General features: G+C 49.3%; 1 protein-coding gene across 1 annotated transcript; it reads left to right on the top strand.

Annotated features, from left to right (window-relative positions):
* The first annotated feature begins 8,023 nt into the window (after nt 1-8,023).
* On the top strand, nt 8,024-19,760 carry KCNK18 (potassium two pore domain channel subfamily K member 18). Its single transcript, XM_024755915.1, is given in 5 exon segments — nt 8,024-8,243; nt 10,612-10,740; nt 18,970-19,122; nt 19,125-19,450; nt 19,452-19,760. Coding segments are annotated over 5 exon segments (1,137 nt in total).
* Nucleotides 19,761-21,164: the final 1,404 nt, after the last annotated feature.

Below are 21,164 nucleotides of genomic sequence, written 5' to 3' on the forward strand. Positions count from 1 at the left end.
TTTGGATTTGTTTTTGTAGGTCTTTTTTCTTCTTTTCCTCTTTTGTTCCCTTCTCTTGTGATTTGATGACTATCTTTAGTGTTGTGTTTGAGCTCCTTTTTCTTTTTTGTGTGTATATCTATTATAGATTTTTCATTTGTGGTTACCATGAGGTTTTGATATAGCAGTCTATATGTATATGTGATTGTTTTAATTTGCTGATCTCTTAATTTCAAATGCATTTCAAATATCCTGTGTTTGTACTTTCCTCCTCTCACAATTACTGGTTTTTGATATCATATTTGTGTGTGGGTAATCTCCTACCTTTACCATCTGTTTGCCTTTACCAGTGAGCTTTCCCATTTCATAATTTTCTTGTTTCTAGTTGTGGCCTTTACTTTCCCGCCTAGAGAAGTTCCTTTTATTGTAAAGCTAGTTCAGTAGTGCTGAATTCTTTTAGCTTTTGCTTGTCTGTAAAGCTTTTGATTTCTCTGTCAAATCTGGATGAGAGCCTTGCTGGGTAGAGTATTCTTGGTTGTACGTTTTTCCCTTTCATCACTTTAAGTATATCATGCCACTCCCTTCTGGCCTGCAGAGTTTCTGCTGAAAAATCAGCTGATAGTCTTATGGGTATTCCCTTGTATGTTATTTATTGCTTTTCCCTTGTTGCTTTTAATATTTTCTCTTTTTTGTCAAAATTTTCAATTTTTGTCAATTTGGTTACTATGTGACTTGGCACGTTCCTCCGAGTTAATCCTGTATGGGATTCTGTCTTCCTGGACTTGAGTGACTGTTTCCTTTCCCATGTTAGGAAAGTTTTCAGCTATTATCTCTTCAAATATTTTCTCAGGCCCTTTCTCTTCCTCTTCTCTTTCTGGGACCCCTATAATGCGAATGTTAGTGCATTTGATGTGTCCCAGAAGTCTCTTTACCCATCATTTCTTTTCACTCTTTTTTCTTTATTCTGTTCTGAAGCAGTGATTTCCACCACTCTGTCTTCCAGCTCACTGATTCGTTCTTCTGCCTCTTTTATTCTGCAATTGATTCCTTCTAATGTATTTTTCATTTCAGTTTTTGCATTCTTCAATTCTGGTTGGTTGTTCTTTATATTTTCTAACCCTTTGCTAAAAACTTCTTGTAACTTCTTGCTCTGTGCATCCATTCTTTTCCCAAGTTCTTGTATCATCTTTATGATCATTACTCCGAACTCTTTCTCAGGTTTTTCATGTATTTTGAAGCTCTGTTATTAAGAGAAAACCATTTAAGATTGTATGTCTTTGTGATTAATTGAATTTATTATTATGAAATGACCTTCATTATCTCTGGTAATATCCTTTGATCTGAAATCTATTTTATCTGATATTAATATAGCCATTACAGCCTTTTCTTTTGATAAGTGTTAACATGGTATACCTTTTTCCATTCTTCTAACCTATTTGTGTCTTTATGTTTAAAGTGTTTTTCTTGTAGACAGAATCTAGTTGGGTCTTTCTTTTTGTTTTTTTTAATTTATTTATTTTTGGTATTTTTGGGCCATGCAGCACAGCTTGCAGGATCTTAGTTCCCTGACCCGGGATCAAACCCAGACCCACAGCAGTGAAAGCTCAGAGTCCTAACCACTGGACCAACAGGGAATTCCTGGGTCTTGCTTTTTAATTCAGTCTGACAATCTGTGCCATTTTATTGGGATATTTAAACCATATATATTTAATGTGATTATTGTTATGGTTAGTTTTAAGTCTACCATCTTGCTATTTATTTTTTATTTGTCTGTTCTTTTCTCTGTAGATCACTATCTTTTGTTGCCTGATGTTCAGGTTTTTTTTTTTTTTTTTGACATTATTTCATGTCTTTTATCCCCCTGGTAAGTTTTATCCCTGTTATTCCATCTTGACTGGACCTATTGACTGTCTTTGAGTTATTAGTTCTTTCTTTTGTTGTGTCCGAGTCCTCAATTAAACCCATCCAGTAAGTTTTTTAAAAAAGTAGACTATTTGGGGTGCAGTTTTAGGTTCACAGCAAAATTGAGTAAAGTACAGAGAGTTCTCATATACCTCTGGCCCTAATACATGCACAACAACCCTTGCTATCATGATCTGACACCAGAGTGGTACCTTTGTTACAACTGATGAACCTACATTGACATATCATTATCATGCAAAATCTATAGTTTATATTTGGGTTCACTCTTGGTGTTGTACATTCTTTGGGTTTTGATAAATGTATAATGACAGGTATTCACAAGTACAGTATCATGCAGAATAATTCCATTGCCCTAAAAATCATCTATGCTGTCTATTCATCCCTCCCTACCCCCTACCCCCCCAGCAAGCACTGATCTTTTTACTCTTGCAATAGTTTTTAGTTTTGCCTTTTCCAGAATATCACATAGTTGGTATCATTCACTATGCAGCCTTTTTCAATTGGCTTCTTTTACATAGTAATATGCATTTAAAGCACCTCCATATCTTTTCATGGCTTGATAGCTCATTTTCTTTTTAGTGCCGAATAGTAATCCATTGTCTGGTTGTATTGCAGTTAATTTATCCATTCAGCTATTGAAACACATCTTGATTGCTTCCAACTTTTGGCAATTATGAATAAAGCTGCTGTAAACATCCACATGAAGTTTTGTGTAGGTGTAAGTTTTCATCTCCTTTGGAGAAGCACCAAGGAGTGTGACTGATGGATCATATGGTAAGAGTGTGTTTAATTTTATAAAAAACCACCAAACTGTCTTCCCAAGTGGCTGTGCTATTTTGCATTCCCACCAGCAGTGAATGAGAGTTTCTGTTGCTCTACATCCTCACCAGCATTTGGTGTTGGCAATATTCCAGATTTTGGCCATTCTAACAGGTGTGTAGTGGTATGTCATTGTTGTTTTAATTTGCAATTCCCTAATGACATATGATGCGGAGCATCTTTTCATATGTTTATTTGTACCTGTATGTATCCTTTGAAGTGTCTGTTCAGATCTTTTGCCCATTTTTAAATCAGGTTGTTCTTTTTTTTTTGTTTGTTTGTTCTTTTTCTTTTAAAAAATTATAAATATTTTATTTTCCAGCTTTATTGAGATACAATTGACATATAACATTGTGTAAGTTTAAGGTGTACAACATGTTGATTTGATGCTCTTATATATTGCAAAATGAGATTGTTCTTTTTCTTATTATTGAGTTTTAAGAGTTCTTTATGTATTTTGGATATATCCTTTAACAGACCTCTCTTTTGCAAATATCTTCTCCCAGTCTATGGCTTGTCTTCTCATTTTCAGTAAGTTTTAAATTTCATATTTAAAAATTTTAAATTCTAGAATATCTTTTTGATTGTCTTTTATAGACTTACAGATTCTCTGTTAACATTGTTCATTCATCCGTTTGTCAACCTTTTCTTCTATCTTCTTTAACATGTTAGTTATAGTTAAAGTACTTGTTTGCTTACTTTAACATATGGATCATATGTGGGTCCACATTTGTCTTGTTTCCCCACTTGATTATGTTCACAATTTCCTCTCAATATGTCTATCAGTTTTTTACTGGGTGCTGAACAGGCAGGATGGAAAGGGTGGGAACCTCCATACCCCAACATTCTTGAATAATAAAAATCACCAAAAAAACCCAAACAAAAAGCAAACCCCCAAATAAGAACATCACCCCTTGAATTTATACAGTGCTTTAGAGTTCCCAAAGCACTTTGAAAGCTTTTTTTTGGGAGGGGGGTGCTGCGTTGGGTCTTTGTTGCTGTGCATGGGCTTTCTCTAGTTATGGTGAGTGGGGGCTATTCTTCGTTGTGGTGCGTGGGCTTCTCATTGTGGTGGCTTCTCTCATTGTGGAGCACGGGCTCTAGGCGTGTGGGCTTCAGTAGTTGTGACTCGTGGGCTCTAGAGCACGGGCTCAGTAGTTGTGGCTCACGGGCTTAGTTGCTCCATGGCATGTGGGATCTTCCGCGACCAGGGTTCGAACCTGTGTCCCATGCATTGGCAGGTGGATTCTTAACCACTGGACTACCAGGGAAGTCCTCAAAGCTTTTAATCTTTTGGCTTTCCTCATTCTTCCCTCACCAACCAGGATAATTAATTGCAGGATGTAATAAGAAGTCATCTGCAAAAGGGAATTTTATGAAAGCCCTTATCAAAGACTCAGAGATGTGCATCTCCTTCTGCCAGTGTGGCGACTTAGCAGCAGTCTCAGGACATTGTTGCTCTGTTAGTGTGGTTGTGGTCAGTTGTGTCCTCATAATCAATTCCCCCCTTCTTCCTGGGCAGTTGCCACCTGCTAGATGCTACATTTACATTGTCCAGATGACCTTGTGGCTGGGTATGACGAAATTCTCATCAACTGAATGTGAGCAGAAGTGATGTGTGCAATTTCCATCTCACTGGCTTAAAAGGAAAGTGATTTTATTTTACCTGCATCTTATGCACCTGTGTTCTCTGCAAAAAAGCCACTTGTTTAGAAGGGGAAAAATCCTTGCTATTATTTCCATCTACCCTTAGCCCCACCTCCAGAACTAGAAAATTTGACCTCAGTCCAATCTATTACCATGGATATGCTCTCATCTGTCCATTATTCATCTCCTCCTTTGATATATTTTTTAAATTAATTAATTTACTTATTTTTGGCTGCTTTAGGTCTTTGTTGCTGCGCACAGGCTTTTCTCTAGTTGCGGCAAGCAGGGGTTACTCTTTGTTGTGGCGCGCGGGCTTCTCACTGCGGTGGCTTCTCTTGTTGCGGAGCACAGGCTCTAGGTGTGTGGCCTTCAGTAGTTGTGGCACGCGGGCTCAGTAGTTGCGGCTTGCAGTCTCTAGAGTGCAGGCTCAGTAGTTGTGGCACATGGGCTTAGCTGCTCCGCAGCATGTGGGATCTTCCCGGACCAGGGCTCGAACCTGTGTCCCCTGCAATGGCAGGCAGATTCTTAACCACTGCGCCACCAGGGAAGTCCCCTTTGATGTATTTTGAATTCTTCTCTTTCATGAGGGCTGCTGGGGCCACTCGAGCTCACAGCATCCCTCTTTCTTCTGACTCCATAAGCCGCATAGTGTTTGCATCTCACTTTGTAATTCATCCCTCACTATATTTAAGTGCATAAACCCATGTATCTACATCCTCTCCTTTGATGGACATTGGGATTTTAATTGCCCTTACATAATCTAGTCTGTAGCTGACCCTCAGCAATGGCTTCTTGTCTGGTCCATCTGATGCCTCATTAAGAGAGAGATTTAGGCTTCAGGAAGAGGCCTGTAGCTACCCTGTCTCACTTCCTTCCTAGGAAAAGGGTCTGGACAACCTATGGGACTGTAGGAAAATTTCTCCTTTCTAAAGACAAAAGAAACTTGGATCACCTCAAAGGTGTTTCATGTAGTGGACAGTGGTGGCTGGACTTCATGGCCCTGAGTTTATCCCCAAGAGTCCCCTTCTCTTGAGGGTTCTTACCCATTCCTGGTGCCACCATCACACTGGCCGAAATGTGGTGAAAAGACTCTTGTACACACACATTGAGTGACATGCAGCTAGATAATCTGGCCAATGAGCTGGAGCTCACTGACTGTCAGTTTGTGGCCCATCACAGTGTCCTTCTCTTCCCAGCAATCAGTCTACCTCCAGAAGGGGCATGACGTCATGATGCCCATCATCAAGAGTGATGAGTACACAGGTTCTGTTATTCTCTAGACTCTTCTAGATGTTGAAATACGTCTTCTAACAAGACTTAAAAAGAGGAGTACAAATACACTTTCTGACCTCTACCATCTAATACTTTCAGCCATTAACACTGCCCCTAAACACATTAAATAGCACTCAGAATGCATTACATAACAACTAACAGATGACTTATGCATTGTTATCTTAAAATGTTGATTCTTGACTTGGGTAAAGAATAATGGGCACACGCTAAGGTGTTGTTCAAAAGTAATGGCCAGGAGAGACATACAGGAGACACACTGTGTTCATGGAGTGGAGGGCTCAACATAGTAAGAGGTCAAGTCTCCCCACATTGACCTATGGGTTTAATGCAGTTCCTATCAAAATCCCATAAGGTTTTATGTAGACATAGATAAGATTATTTAAAAACATACAGAAAGGCCTTTTGTTTAGAAGTATAGTTGATTTACAATGTTGTGTTAGTTTCAGCAAAGTGATTCAGGTGTATATATATATATATATATATATAAAAAAAAAAAAGAAAAAAAAAGATATTGAGTATAGTTCCCTGTGCTATACAGTAGGTCCTTAAAGTAGCTAAAACAATCTTGAAAAAGAAGAATAAAGTAGGAAGAATCACTATACCCGATATTAAGGCTTTCACACAATGGAGCAGGGAGGAATATGGGTGGCAATCAGGTGACCCAATGGACAAACACAAGCAAGTCCAACCTGGAAAGGCTGTGGTTACCAAGGACTCAGACCCTTCAGGAATGCGAATTTGGGTCACGCCATTGGGAAATCCATTGAAAACAGTAAAAGAGGTGGCAGAGGGCAAGGAGAATTTCGAATGAAGAGTGAAGTCAGGAGACAACGAAAATCAGTTGCCATCCTGAGTTCAACTGCAGTGGAGGCTGTGCTTTGTCCTACTAACCTCCCTTTCTAAGTTTGCCTTCAGGGGATCAATGCAACTTCCTAATAAGCACCCAAACTTATCCTTATATTTATCATTCCTCTCCTAACTGTTGTGGCCTCTCCCGTTGCGGAGCACAGGCTCTGGACGCGCAGGCTCAGCGACTATGGCTCACAGGCCCAGCAGCTCCGCGGCATGTGGGATCCTCCCGGACCGGGGCACGAACCCGCGTCCCCTCCATCGGCAGGCGGACTCCCAACCCCTGCGCCACCAGGGAAGCCCTCTCCTATGTTTTAAATGCCTGAATTGTCGCACCTGCACACCATCCCACCTCACCATTGCCAAAAGTGTAACAAATGGATGGCCACCTTGAGCCAAGAGCTGCCTGCACGCCATCTCCTTACCAGTGGGTACTGAGCCACCCAGCGCTGAAACCCCATTTAAGATCCTGCTCTCTCAGGTCGCTCCCGTTGCCCACTATTGCAGGTTGGATCCTCTGCGAAGCAGACACATAGAGTAAGGCATCCAAAAGCTCTATTTATTAGGAAGTAAAGGCGAAGGGAGGAAACAGGATGGGACAAGGGAAGCCTTCATATCACGATGCAGACCTGACAAATTTCTGGCAGACCAACAGAGAGCGAAGATTTCGGGTTGGAGGAGTCCGGCACGCAGCAGAAATGGTTAAGCTCTTGTACCCCACCTTGCTCAGCCAGTGGACAAGGGCTTCCCGGAGAACAGGGCCTGAAAGCTGAAGCAAACCCCGAAAGAACGAATAGCTGGAGGCTGTCAGGACCCATGCTCCTTGAAGCTGCATGGAGAAACCTTTCATGAAGGGGGATCTAAACACCCACACATCTCCACATCCACCATGTGGGGCACTTTTTTTTTCCTAGTGGCAGAGGCAAGGCACAGGGGAGCAGGTCCCATTGTACGTTTACTTTTCAGGTCCCTGCTTAAGTCATGTCTGCTAACACCTGATTGGCTGGAGCAAGTCATGTGGCTTAGTCCAATGCTAAGAAGGAAGTATGCTCTGCCCACCCTGAGGCCAAGGCAAGTCTGGGTATGCTAGAGGGGAATGAAGAATTGGGACCAATAATTAGATCCACACCGAATAAAGGCCATTTGTAAACTGTGGAGCTCTGGCCGCACTAATTACTATTATTTCTACCTGTCCAAGAGTCAGGGTACCACAGGCCAAAGCACAAAGCAACCACCACGCATTCCTCCCAAAGCCCCTGAAGGTCAGCTCTCGGGCTGGCCAGGCTGCTGGGAGCGTACCTGCCTGGTGGATCAATAGTAATTTGAGACACTAGGGGGCGCGCTATCTGAGAAACTCTCAGGAACTGAACGCACAAGGACTGCCGCCTGCTTCCCAAGTCCTTGGGGGAAGAGCTGGAGCCGGGCCATTCTCGGGGCACTCCCCCTCCTCCCTGGCGGGACCTCTGGGCTCCTCCCTCTTCCAGCAGCTCCTGTCCTGCCCACTCCTGGGAGGATGGAGGCTGCGGGGCCGCCTCAAGATAGGAGGTGCTGCTGGGAGGCCCTGAGGAAAATCTTCCCTCGCCTCTGCTTCCACTGCTCCCTGGTGACGTACGCGCTGGTGGGTGCCGCGCTCTTCTCAGCCATTGAGGGCAGCCAGGACCTGGGGGCAGATGACCCGGAGTTTGAGGAGTTCCTGGAGAAGCTCTGTGACATCTTGAAATGCAACAGAACAGGTAGGTGGCGTACCTGGGCAGGGCGGGCCTTTTCTCTCTGGGTAGAGGCAGGCCCCAGAGAGGAGACGACTGCCTTGTAGGAAGCTGAGTCTGGGAGCCCTCTGCTTGCATCCTGCCCACTCCTGGGCAACCTTAGGCAAGTGACTTCTCTCTGGGCCTCAGTTTTCCCCTCTGTAAAATGGGGGTGGGAATAATGGACGGCCTCTCAGGGTTGATGTGAAGAATGTAGGAAAAGTGCTGAGCACCCAGTGGGCGCTCCCTTCCCTTTGCCTCAGTTCCCAGCCCCACCCAGACCGGCAGGCTCTGAGGAGGATGGATTGCTGGAGATTTGATGAGGTGGAGTGGGGTGGATGGGTGACCAGATCTGGAGCTGTGGGTTCCTAGGCTGGTCCTCAGAACTGCCTGCCCCACCCCATGGTTCAGTTTACAAGGACTGGAATTCAAGGAACAATCCAAATTGGGCTTGGACTGCCAAGATAGTAGCCTGCCCCCTGCGCTCCTAGTTCTTGTTTCAAGTGGCCTTTTTTTGTGGTCGGACTCAGGGGAGGAAGAAGGTGTTGTGAGAAGAACTTGGGTCCTGGTTTCAGTCCCATTTGCTCTCCCAGCTTGCTGTGTGATCTGGGGCAGATTGCCCTCTCTGGGTCTCAGTCTGCCAGGGAGAAGAAGGCCCACAATCTCAGGCCCACCAATCACAGGGACCCTGTGGGAAGCAGATGAGACAATGGACATGAAGCCTCTTGGAAGGCACAAGGCACTTTATATATGTCCTTATTGCTTTTCATTCGTATTTGTCACTTATTTCCATACTGTCTCCTAAAGCTTGGAAAGATGCATTCAACAAAGCAAGATAAAATAATAGAGAGTAAATAAAAGACAAAGGAAAAACAGACTAAAGTTCAAGGGAAGAACAGGGTCCCGTGGTATGACAGGTCCTCAGCCAGCCTGGTAATGACCCCTCCAACCTGTGGGATGTCCTTCCAGCGGGGGCGGACCAGAGGCTGATCACAGGTGGCAGAGTCTCCTCTCCATGGAGGGTCCTACTCCTTCTCTCTGCATCTGTGCCAGACAGACACAAGCCTACTCAGATGACCCAGGAGATGCCGTCTGCCATCTGACACTCTGAGCCATCACTGTGTCCAGACTGTCAACAACTTCAGGGCTTTCCAAACCTGGCCACGCATAAGAGTCATCCAAGGAGCTGGTCTAAAATACACATTCCCAGGCTCTTCCCCAAACCCACTTAATCAGGATCTCCAGGACCGGGCTGGGAATCTTATTTTTAAAAAGTTTCCTGGGTGATTCTGATGCACAGAATGGTATAGGAAAACAGAGCTGGTCCATCCGCATTTTGTACTGATTTTCACTGGAGATTAAAATGCTCAGTAAGTGCTGGTTAGTGCAGACCCTTGTTTTTCATGCACTGTCTCACTTGATCCTCACACCCACCCCTTGGGGTGGATATGAATTGTCCCCCTTTTACAGATCAGGAAACTGAGACACTGGGAGTTAAACAACTTGCCCAAGGTCACCCACTAGAAAACGGAGCCAGGGATTCAACCCCAGACATTTAGATTCCAAAGCCATGTCATGCTGCCTCCCCGATGGGGAAACTGAGGCTCAGAAAGAAGCCTCTTGTCCACGGCTACAGGAACTAGTCAGGGTCAGAACTGAGTCTAGGTTGCAGGTGTCTGGACTGCCAGGTTGGTGCCCATTCAAACGAGTGGTGACTTCCTGCTGTTCCAGGCTCTGTGACATCTTCTTACAACTGTGCCAGCTGGCAGGTGACTTCTGGGATCCCTAAAACCCACTGGCTGCCAGGCCAAAGGTACCATTTGGACACCTCTCCGAGAAACTAGGGCCCCCAGGCCTGCTTCCGCCAAGTCTTCCCAGGTATCCTCAGCCAGCTGATCCCGGTATGATCACTACACTCCATCAGGCTTAATGGCTTCCAGGAGTGCATATGGTTTGCAATCACGCAAGAGCCTGCATTTCATAAAAGCCTTTTTCTTTCGGTTCTCAAGACCCGGGGAAAGAGGCAGAGCAGAAGTTAGTCGGCCCCTTTGCAAGGCTCCGAAAGTTCAGAAAGGCCGCAGGGCAATTCCATGGCTGAGCTCAGGCCGGACCCCTGTGGGCCTCTCTCTTGGGTGCTCAGCACACAGGGTTATGTGGCCTCCTAATCTCTGCAGGTGCTGGAGCAGTACCTAAACTGCAGAGACATGGAACAAAGGGTTCTGAGATCCTCCATTTAGTGTTGATGAGGGCCACAAGGCAGGGGGCGTGGTCCCTGGGGAAGACGCCCCTTCCCCTGGGCGGGACCTGTTTTAAAGGGTGTAACCTTCTCTCTCACGCCGGTTGTCTCTTTCTGGAGTTGAGGAAGGTGGGAAGCAGGGTCTCGGGAAGCTGCTGCAGCAGGTGAAGCCCCAGTGGTTTAGCGGGTCTGCAGGCCGGTCCTTCCTGAGCTCACTCTTTTTCTGCTGCACAGTGGGTAAGTCCAGGGGTGAGGGCAGACCTGTGAGAGAAAGCTGGGGGTGGGGGCAGGGGAGAGGGGGACGCGGACCCTTGGTGGGGATGAAGTGTTCCATTCATTTAGTGCAAGAAACAGCTGTGGAGTGCCTACCCTGTGCTCAGGGAGACGGCAGTGAGCAGGGCTGCCACTGGCCCATTTGTGCAAATGAGAAGAGAATCCCCTTCCTTCAGGTGGGCATGGCCCCATTCCCCGGGCAAAGGCCCCAGTGAGCGGGGTGTGGGCTGCGTTTCGGCTTCATCTTGTCTCCCAGTGAGTGCCCTTGCACAAAACACAACCTGCCGGGTACCTGCCTGCCCGGGTTCCTGGACTCGGGGGCAACCAAACGTGGTCAGTGCGATGCGCTCAGGGTATGGCGGGAGCACAGCTTCCCCAGCCTTGGGGCTGGGGAGTGGGTTTCAGAGTCACCAGCATTGATGGCAGCTGGCTCCAAGGGAATGGAGGAGGGCACGGCGTGGAGAGGGAGCACAGTGTGCCAGAGCAGGACCGGAAGCGCCAACGATGAGGCAGAGGAGGAAGGGGACCTGCAGCGCTAAGGAGAGCGCACAGTTGCCTGCAGGGGCCGTGCTAAGCTGCCTCCTTAAAAGCCCACAGTGAATCAGGTCAGGGAGCCCAAGCCCAGAGAGGTGACGTCAGGGGCCAAGGTCGCGCAGTGAGTGGAGCTGGTGCCCACGAGAGCTGTTGAGACTCCAAGTCCTGTGCTCTTTCCCCAGAGTAGGCTGCCAGCTTTGCAGGTCTGCGGGGTGCTGTGGAGACTCTGCTTACCCCTGCTCAGGGAGCCCCAGGGAGAGCCTCGCCCTGCCTGGAAGCAGGGGCCGCTCAGATTCCTGTGTCCCCATGGAGTGGATGACAGTGCCCAGAAGGGAAGGACTTGGAGAGAGGAAGGAGCTGGCCTCGCGCTGTTCCCTGCACTTGCTTTGTACGTGTCTCCAGCCTCCAAGCAAGGGAAAGACTCCTGTGCGACACATTGTCCCAGCGAAATCCTTTCCGGAGCCCCAGGCAGAGGGGAGGGTGTGGAGGCAGAGCTGCTTCCCTACAGTGAACACTTGCACGTTTTAAGATGGGCTCTGTGGACCCTCAAAGCCACAGATCCTCTCGGTGGCTGCACAGAGGGTGGGCTCCTGTGTGACACCGCACATTGGAACTGGGCTGTGGAGATGGCCTTTGCTTCTTCCCTCCCTCCCTTCCTTCCTTCTCTCCTTCCTTCCTTCCTTCACAAATACCGAACGCCTATGATTGCAACAGCAGCGGCTGCGCTGGCTAACGCATGTGTATTTATTTATTTATTTGTTTACATCTTTATTGGAGTATAATTGCTTTACAATGGTATGTTAGTTTCTGCTTTATAACAAAGTGAATCAGTTATACATATACATATGTTCCCATATCTCCTCCCTCTTGCATCTCCCTCCCATCCTCCCTATCCCACCCCTCTAGGTGGTCACAGAGCACCGAGCTGATCTCCCTGTGCTATGCGGCTGCTTCCCATGTGTATTTAAGACTCATCAGGCTCCCTTTTCAGTTCTTCGCGATGATTAGCCCATTCCCACCTCGCAACAACCCTGAGGTAGCTGTTGTTATTATTCCCACTCTCTGAGGCAAGGCAGGTCCACCATTTTTGCAAGGGGACACAGCTCATGTCTGTCTGGGTCCAGGCTGTCTGGGTCTTAACCTGAAACCCCACTGCCTCTGTCTGTACGCGACTTTTTCTGTGCCTGGCATGGGGCTGAAATAGCTGGATGCCTCCGAGTCTAATGGAGGCGGGAACAATGAGCAGCTAAGCGCACAGACGTGCTCAAGAGGAGAAGCTTGGGTTGTGAAGTGGGTGAGACAGGATGGGGGAGGGTGGTCCTGACTTTCGGGGATGGGGGAGAGGCTTGTCTGAGGAAGTGACATTTGAGTGGAAGGATCTGTGGAGATGAACCAGGCAAAGAAGGCTGAGAGGGCTTCCCTGGTGGCGCAGTGGTTGAGAGTCCTCCTGCCGATGCGGGGGACGCAGGTTCATGCCCCGGTCCGGGAGGATCCCACATGCCGCGGAGCAGCTGCGCCCGTGAGCTATGGCCGCTGAGCCTGCACCTCAGGAGCCTGTGCTCCGCAGCGAGAGAGGCCACAACAGTGAGAGGCCCACGTACCGAAAAAAAAAAAAAAAAAAGGCTGAGAGAGATTTCCAGCGAGGCAGCAGGCAAAGCCCCGGGGCTTAGAGGCCCCTCTGAGGTAGAGACCACTGAGGCTGGCGGGCTGTGAGAAGTGGGGCTGGTCTTGCGCTGTGTCCCTGGGCCAGCATCGGAGGACCTTCTAGTAACTAAGGGCCCCAGCTTCCCTCTGCGGTGCAGCAGCAGGGTGGGCCAGGTGCAGGGGCGGAGCCAGGCCTGGCAGGAGCCACCCCTGCTGGTGGTGAGGGGGTCACAGGAGTGGAGGTAGTGGAGCTGCCCTCGGGCACAGGTCGGGGGCTCCTGGGTCAGCGTCCCTACCAGGAGTGTGACTCACTGCGTAGCCCCCGCCCCTCTTGGGCAGTGAAAAGTACTGGTGCCCCATCTCCATGCAAGAGAGCACCAGCTCAGGAGAATACCGACCCCGGGGGGCCTGAGCTCACAAAGGCCGTGGCTGGGCACTCGTCCCGGGGTCCCCTCACACTCGGGGTAGAGGTGGAGCACAGTGGCCAGCTGCGGACTCTGGGGGCCAGCCACCTTGGGTCAGAGCTGTGTGACCTCCAGTGAGCAATTTAACCAGTCTGAGCCTTGTTCCCTGATCTATGACTCCTCCCAGAGCTGCCTCTGAGGGTCAGCGTGAGGGTCAGCTGCGACTGACAGAAAACCCAACGCGGTTGGCTTAAACTGCAAGGAAAATGTGTCACCTCCCAAGTAGGAAGTCCAGTGGGGGACAGCCCTCAGGCTGCTTGATGTGCAGCTCAGCTGTGACATTGAGTATCAGGTTCTCTCCATCCTGCTCAGCGGGTCACACGATGGTCACCAAGGTCCACTTCCCGTCCGGGCATAATGGCATCTCATAGACAGAGAAAAGGCAAGGCTGGCTGTCATAATCGGCAAGAAACTTCCTGGAAGCCTCCCACCCCCCAAGCCAGTCCCTGGCAAGGGGATTGGATTACCAGGATGACTTAGACGGATCGGATCTATTAATCAGGTGAGAGAGAAGCAGCGTTCCAGGGAAAGATGGGGGAATGGCTGCTGGGTGGACAACCTGTGCCTGCTGCAACACACTTTCTTAAATGGGCACATATGCTTGTGTCCAAGGGCGCCCCCATGTGGTTTCTTTCAGAACCGGTCTCATTCACCTGAATGTTGATCCAAGCAGGGACAGGTCACGAGCAGAAAGAGTAACAGTAACTTAATAGCTGCACTACTGAGCGCTTACCAGCACCAAGCGTTGTGCCAATGTGCTTTATATGCATGATTTTTTTTTTTCGGTACGCGCGCGGGCCTCTCACTGCTGTGGCCTCTCCCGCTGCGGAGCACAGGCTCCGGACGCGCAGGCTCAGCGGCCATGGCTCACGGGCCCAGCCGCTCCGCGGCATGTGGGATCTTCCCGGACTGGGGCACGAACGCGTGTCCCCTGCATCGGCAGGCGGACTCTCAACCATTGCGCCACCAGGGAAGCCCCTATATGCATGATTTTGTTTAATTCTCATGACAGCCCCACGAGGTAAGTGCTGTTACCTCGTGGGGCTGGTCATTCAGCAGTGACCTTGGACTCTGGGAGGGAAGTCGTTTTGAGCAGGGTAGAAGCAGGGCACAGCTGGCCTTTTCAGGGACCCCAGACCTCCAGGGAATGTTTTGAGGGACAACATTTACAGGGGATCCGCAAGCGCAAGGAAGAGACTGGAAGCAAACGGGCTTGAGAGTATGGGGTTTCGTTAGGTTTTTTCTCAAGAACAAAAGGGGACTGATCTAAGGCAGCGTTTTTTAGCCTTGGCACTATTGGCATCTTGGACCAGAGGGTTCTTTGTGGCAGGGACTGTCCCGTGCATTCATTGTAGGATGTTTGGAATTATCCCTGGCCTCTACCCCCCAGAGGCACCCACCTTTTCCCCTGCTGTCTTCGCCAGTCACAACAGCCAAAAATGTCTCCAGACATTGCCAAATGGCCCTTGGGGGGCAAAACTGTCCCCTGTTGAGAACCACTGATGTAATGCAATGGCTATTAAACTGTGGTCCCTGGACCAGTGGTGTGAGCATTACCAGAGAGAACTTGTTAGAGATACAAATTAATTTCCAGGCCCCATCCTAGATCTACTGAGTCAGAAACTATGGATGTGGGACCAGTGATCTGTGTTTTAGCCAGTTCTCCAGGTGATGCACGTAGATGTTTGAGAAGCACTCTCCCGGGGCAAGTGTTCTCGGGCCAGGCTGCATATCAGAATTACCTGGATATTTTTTACACGCCCCCATGCCTGGACCCCACACCAATCACGTCAGACTTACTAGGGACAGACCCAGGCATCAGTATTTTTCAGAGCCCTCCAGGTGATTCTAATGGTAGTCCAGGCTATGAACCACTGACCTAACAGAAATGCATTAGCTTGGTTCATATCCCAAGAAAATGATGCTGTCACTCATGGTACAAGTCCATTAAGACATCAAGCCATCCAGTAATTACAACTGGAAGAGGATTGGGGAAGGTTCTTCACTGCCCGTAATCAATAATGGTCCTACTGGTAATACTGCTTCCTGTCCTGCATCTCTGGGTCACCTGAAATGCACCTGGCCTTGATGCTGAAAAAGGGACCCCTGAAAGGTATGAGGTTGGCCAATCCCCAGTCATTCCCAATTGGATCAGCCCCCTTGGATTAGGAAGTGTATGGGCTGTTAAATACTCACAGGCTAAGTGGCGTGGACAGATGGAATTGGAATATCGGCATGCATTATAAGAAATAGTATGATTTTCCATAATGCATTTTAGCATTCAGTAATTGGGTAGGCAATACATTTCCTTCATAGGGGCCTGTGCTCTCTGAGACTTAACTTCCTTGATGCGTTCTCTGCAACGTGGCATGTCCTCTGGGTTGTAAACATACTCCACCCAGAGGCAGCCACAATGACTTTGTAATCCACTACACCCACCTTTGCCAAGGAGAGCATGCATGTGGAGGGAGGTCTTCAGGTGAGGGGTGCCCACAGGCTGTGGGCTGTGCGACTCCGGACGTGTCACCTGACTCCCCTGTTCCTTGTCTATTAAATGCAGTAACAACGGTGGTTGCCAGCACTAGGGGTTCTGCTATGCGGGAAATTCTGACTCTAAAAGGCACTTTACTCCATAAATCCTGTAAGAAATGTGATATTCTTTCCTTGAAATAAAATAGATCTCACCCTGGTACTCCATCCTGGAGGCTGGGGGGCTTCCACTGGGGAGCCTCTCCTGACTTTCCTAGGGGTGCACGAGAGCTGGGGGCTTCCAGGCAACATCTGGAAAACAGGGTGGCTGCCTGCCCCTGGGCCCTGCTGCTGACACCCCTAAGGACTGCAAGGCCTGTGACAAGCTCAGGAGCAGGGATATTTGCTGACACCGGGGCCTAGGCTCCCGAGACTCCACGGCCAGGCCTCTCAGAGCTCCTGCCCCACCATGAGGGGCTCCAGGCCCCCTCCTCTCTTCTCCGCTCCGGAGAATCTCTCCTCACTCTCCACAATCACCCTGGCTAGAGCGAGCCACTCCCTGGTGTGCCCGAGGCTGCCGTGGTTTTAGCATTTAAGGGTTTACCAGAACATGAGACTTTCAGTCCTGGGCACATTGGGCCGCTGGTCATCCTCTCCAGGGCCCCCCTCTGTCCCCAACCCCCTCCCTCTCCCTAAGACCCCTCCCCACCCCAATCTCCTCAGTGCTTCTGGGCTTTCACCGAAGCCTGGACAAGATGCTGTCCTGAGGTCATTTCTGCAACCTCCTCTCCCTGAGGGGAGGGCTGAGCTGCTGGAGACCTGCAGGGAACGGGGAAGGGAAAGAGAGGCAACAGAAACCCTGGGCACCCCCTCAGAAAGTCCGGCCCTGTGGAACAGCCTCGGGTTTCTGATGGGGGGTTTAGCCAGTGCAGGCTCACTCCTGAGCTCTTGGGTCCTGCTGGACAGGTGGGGAGCTGAGTTCAAGAATTTGCTTCCGGCCCGACTAGGAGCCCCCAGAGGGCGTGACCTCTGCCTGTTCCTCATTGTATCCCAATCCCACCCGCGAAAGCCTGGCATAGAGTAGGTGCTCAATAAATGCCCATCCAGGATGGATGCCTTTGTTCTAACCTGTTGGTCTGCTCTTACACATCTTGTTACTGATCTCCGCTTGTAATTGCATGCTCACGAGGGTGGTTATTTGATTCCTATCTGCTTTGCTCACCGCTGTGTCCCAGTGCATGCAGTAAGCACTCACATGCACAAACAATATGAATGCACAGAGAGTTCACCACCCCTGCCGTCAAATGGTACCTCATGGACGCAGTCAGGGTGGTGTGGAGTGCCCTGGGAGGGGTGCACAGTGATGGGACCTGGTGAGGGCCACAGCCCTCTTCCAGAACCCTGATGAAGATGGGCAGCCTGATCCCGTGCGTATGCCTGGAGGGCGGAGGCTGAGGCCAGAGTTTGCGCAGGAAGCTGCAGCCCTGGAGGAGGTTGGGGCTTAGCCAGCCTGGGAATTGCCTTCCAATTAATTTACATAATTGGGCTGGGGTTTTCTGTATTAGTCATCCTTTTATGACACCAAAAATTAAACATAGGCATTAAATACAGAGCTTCTCCCTCTTTGTTGAAGGCAGTGAGCTTGCCCACTCCAGAAGATCCAGCGACTTGTGCTGTGGGGTTCCACATCCCTCTGATCCTGCCCTCTCTAGACACGGCGGGTGGGGGGCTGGGGTGATGGGAGCAGGGGGCTCCTGAAGAGCATGGAGGCTTCAACCTCTCTTTGCTTGACCATCCTGTTCTTGATGGTTGGAGGGTCCCACCCCCTCGGTGCTCCTGACCCAGCGGAGGGAGCTGGCTTGGGAACTGGATGGCCCTGGGGGTTTGACCCCCAACTCCACACTTTATCACACGTATGCTCTTGGCTAAGTCGCTTCACTTCTCTGAGCCTCAGTTTCCCCATCTGTAATGGTGATAATACTTACCAATGAAGACTGGTTAATACCCAACCCACAGTAGATGCTCAAAAAAACAGCTATTAGAATGAGGGCACCAACCTCCTGAGAACGACACACTGTGTGTGAGGTGCTGGTCTCTTGTAATCCTTTCAGCTGGTCCATATACAAAGCAGGTATTATCGTGCCCATTTTACAGATAAGACATCTGAAAATGTGATCAGTCATGTAACTTTCTAGTAAATGGCAGAGCTGGAATTGGAAACGAGGTTGGTAAGATTCTAGATGCTGGGGTCCTCAACATTTCACTCTCGTTTATGAACACGTCTGACCCACTAAGTCACAAATGGCTCTGAGGGCAGCGATTGTATTTTAGTCACCGTCCAGCTTTCTACCGTCCCAAATACCGTGCGTACTGCTGTACACACCACTGGCACATAATAATTGCCTAATATATAGAGGCCCAGACATCCCAGGAAGGACAAGCGTGGCTTCATAAAAACTGACGCCTTCATGGAGGATGATGGAGGTGATGGGTGTGTTTGCAAAGCCCGCACATCCTGTCACCTGTGCTCATCCTATCCCTCCAGGTGAGCTAGGCCCATCCTCCTTCAGATGCTCAGAAGTGGCAAAATGCGAGGCAGTCAGCTCCTCCCAAACACGGGGTTGTCTCCTGCCAAGGACATTTCTGGTCAAAGATCTGGACATGAGTCGTCCCTTATCCTAAAGAGAAGCTGGGTTTCACCGCCTGTTCCCCCAGCAAAGCAGACCTAATGTCAGACAAGTGGATGAATGTTTTAAGATGAATTTTTTTTTTTTTTTTGCGGTACGCGGGCCTCTCACTGTTGTGGCCTCTCCCGTTGCGGAGCACAGGCTCCGGACACGCAGGCTCAGCGGCCATGGCTCACGGAGCTCCGCAGCACGTGGGATCCTCCCGGACCGGGGCACGAACCTGTGCATCAGCAGGTGGACTCTCAACCACTGCACCACCAGGGAAGCCCCAAGATGAATATTTTTAAACATGTTGTGTAAAATGTCATATGCCAGGGAGAGGAAGTGGCAGAAGGTCTCTTTAAAGTTTTTTGAGCAGGGGAGTGGGGAGAGCAGCCGACAATCCCGGGCTCTGTCCTCCTTTTCAGGTTACGGCAACACCTACCCTGTCACCAGGCTTGGCAAGCACCTGTGCGTGCTCTGTGCTCTCTTTGGCGTCCCCCTGATGTTCCTGGTCCTCTCAGACACAGGCGACATCCTGGCAACCATCTTATCCATGTCCTACCACCAATTCCAAAAACTCCTTTCCTCCCCCCTCCCCTTCCCAAGTGGCGCTCCGGACCCCCCTGCGAAAGAAGACCTGACATCAGTCCCGTAGACGAAGCCATCCCGAGGATTGCCATCAACGACCCAGAGCTCCCGGGCCCCAAACCTGGCCCCTCAATCCCAAGCAGCAACATGGAGCTGTTCGAGAGACTTCTAGCACGAGAGAAAGGGAACACACTGCAGGTGCCCCCTCAGGCCATGGAGGGGAGCTCTTCGTGTCTTGAGCTGGTGTTCAGGAGACTCTCGTACTCCATCATCAACAACCTGGATGAGGCGGGGCGGCAGGAGGAGAGGCTGGACATCCCCCCTCCCCATCATCGCCCTCGTGGTCGTCGCCTACATTTCCTGTGCAGCTGCCATCCTCCCCATCTGGGAGAAGCAGCTGAACTTCGAAAATGCCTTCTATTTCTGCTTTGTCACACTGACCACCATTGGGTTTGGGGACATTGCTTTCGAACAGCCTCACTTCTTGTTCTTCTCCATTTATATCATCGTTGGGATGGAGATTGTGTGCATGGCTTTCAAGTCGGTGCAAAACAGTCTGATTCACATCTACAGAAATGTCATGCTGTTCTTTGCAAATGGAAAGTGTTACAATCCTGTTAAAAAGTGAAGGCTCCATCGACTCTCGTGTGATGATGCTGGCCCAGCTGGTTGTCTTGCCTTTTGGGGCAGTGTAGTTAGAGCTGGTGGCACTGCACCCTGTCACCTGAGGCCTCAGAGTCACACCCTGCATGACAGCTGAATTCAGTCTCGAGGCCCTGCAGAGATGTGGCCAATGCCCTTCCTATCAGGACATTAGACAAAATCTGTCACCATCCTCCAAAGTTCAATTAATTGCCCTGTCTTCATTTTTCAAAAGCCCCACTTAATGTAGATGAAACCACCTTACAGATGTCACTGGATTTCTTGCAACATGAGAAAAAATTTACCTTTTGTTTACAAATTGTTTTTGCAATTTGTACTTTCAGCTGAATTAAAATCTTCCTGAGCTGCTCCCCACTTACCCTTGATGAAACAGGGCTAGGCTGAGCCACCTCTTTTCTTGGATGAGTGCATGAATGGGATCAGCCCAATCCCAGCCCTTGTAACATACACTGCTGGCACTGAGAGGAATTGTCACCTGTGTTCACAGGGGCCTGGGATAGTTCCTGATTGCCAGATTCGGTGCAGACCAGTGTTCTTACCAAGCAGCACATGATCGCACCTCCTGAATGAGCTGGCATGTGAAAGTATTGATGCTTATGTGAGTGCATGGGTACGTGTAAGGGTTGGCACTCATTGGTGGCTGTACTCGTGACCTGTTCGTGAATGAGTTGGCTTGTGAATGGGGCATCTGTGTGGCAGATGCTGTAAGTACCCCACCCATATGGCCTGTTACTCCAGTTCCCTTTGCCTGAGGACTTTCTCCGGCCACTAAAGCATAGGCATGTGCAGGGCAGGCTAGAAGTGCCAAGGAATGAACGCTCCTGGGAGCAGCCCTGAACCAGTGACCGATGGGAGTGGGTGGATGTATGGCCCCAGCTTCTTGTGCCACGTTCAACACCGTCTCCCCCAGGGGAGTCGAGCCTCACTTGCCCAACAGTCCACCCTGTATGGCTTCCTTCATTTCTCTGTCTCCTATCTCCCCTCCTCTTGAGATCACCCCCAGATTACCCACTTGCACACAAAGCTTTGTCTCAGAGTCACTGCTGGGGACCCCAGCCTGGGAGAGGATGTACCAAATTGGTGTATGAACTGGCTGGCCCTCGCACGTAGTACTACAAGAGTCGCACTGTTTCCCTAGTCAGTTATTAGAAATGTCTTATTTGAGAGAATCAAAGTTTCTTGAATGCTTCTTTGAGAGAATCTTGGAAAAATCAGCTTGTGTCCTGTGATTGGCCAAATCAGTCAGCTCCTGGGTAAATGGTGAATTTTGCTCCAGGGTATAGAACAAAAATCGCAAAAACCAATGAAAAGTGCCGGGAGGTTCCAGTTTGAAAAGAAAGGAAGTCAGCAATCAGAGGGGGCTGCAGGC

The sequence above is a fragment of the Neophocaena asiaeorientalis genome, unplaced genomic scaffold, assembly GCF_003031525.2.
Source record: "Neophocaena asiaeorientalis asiaeorientalis breed wild unplaced genomic scaffold, Neophocaena_asiaeorientalis_V1.1 scaffold85, whole genome shotgun sequence".
Classification (NCBI taxonomy): Eukaryota; Metazoa; Chordata; class Mammalia; order Artiodactyla; family Phocoenidae; genus Neophocaena; species Neophocaena asiaeorientalis.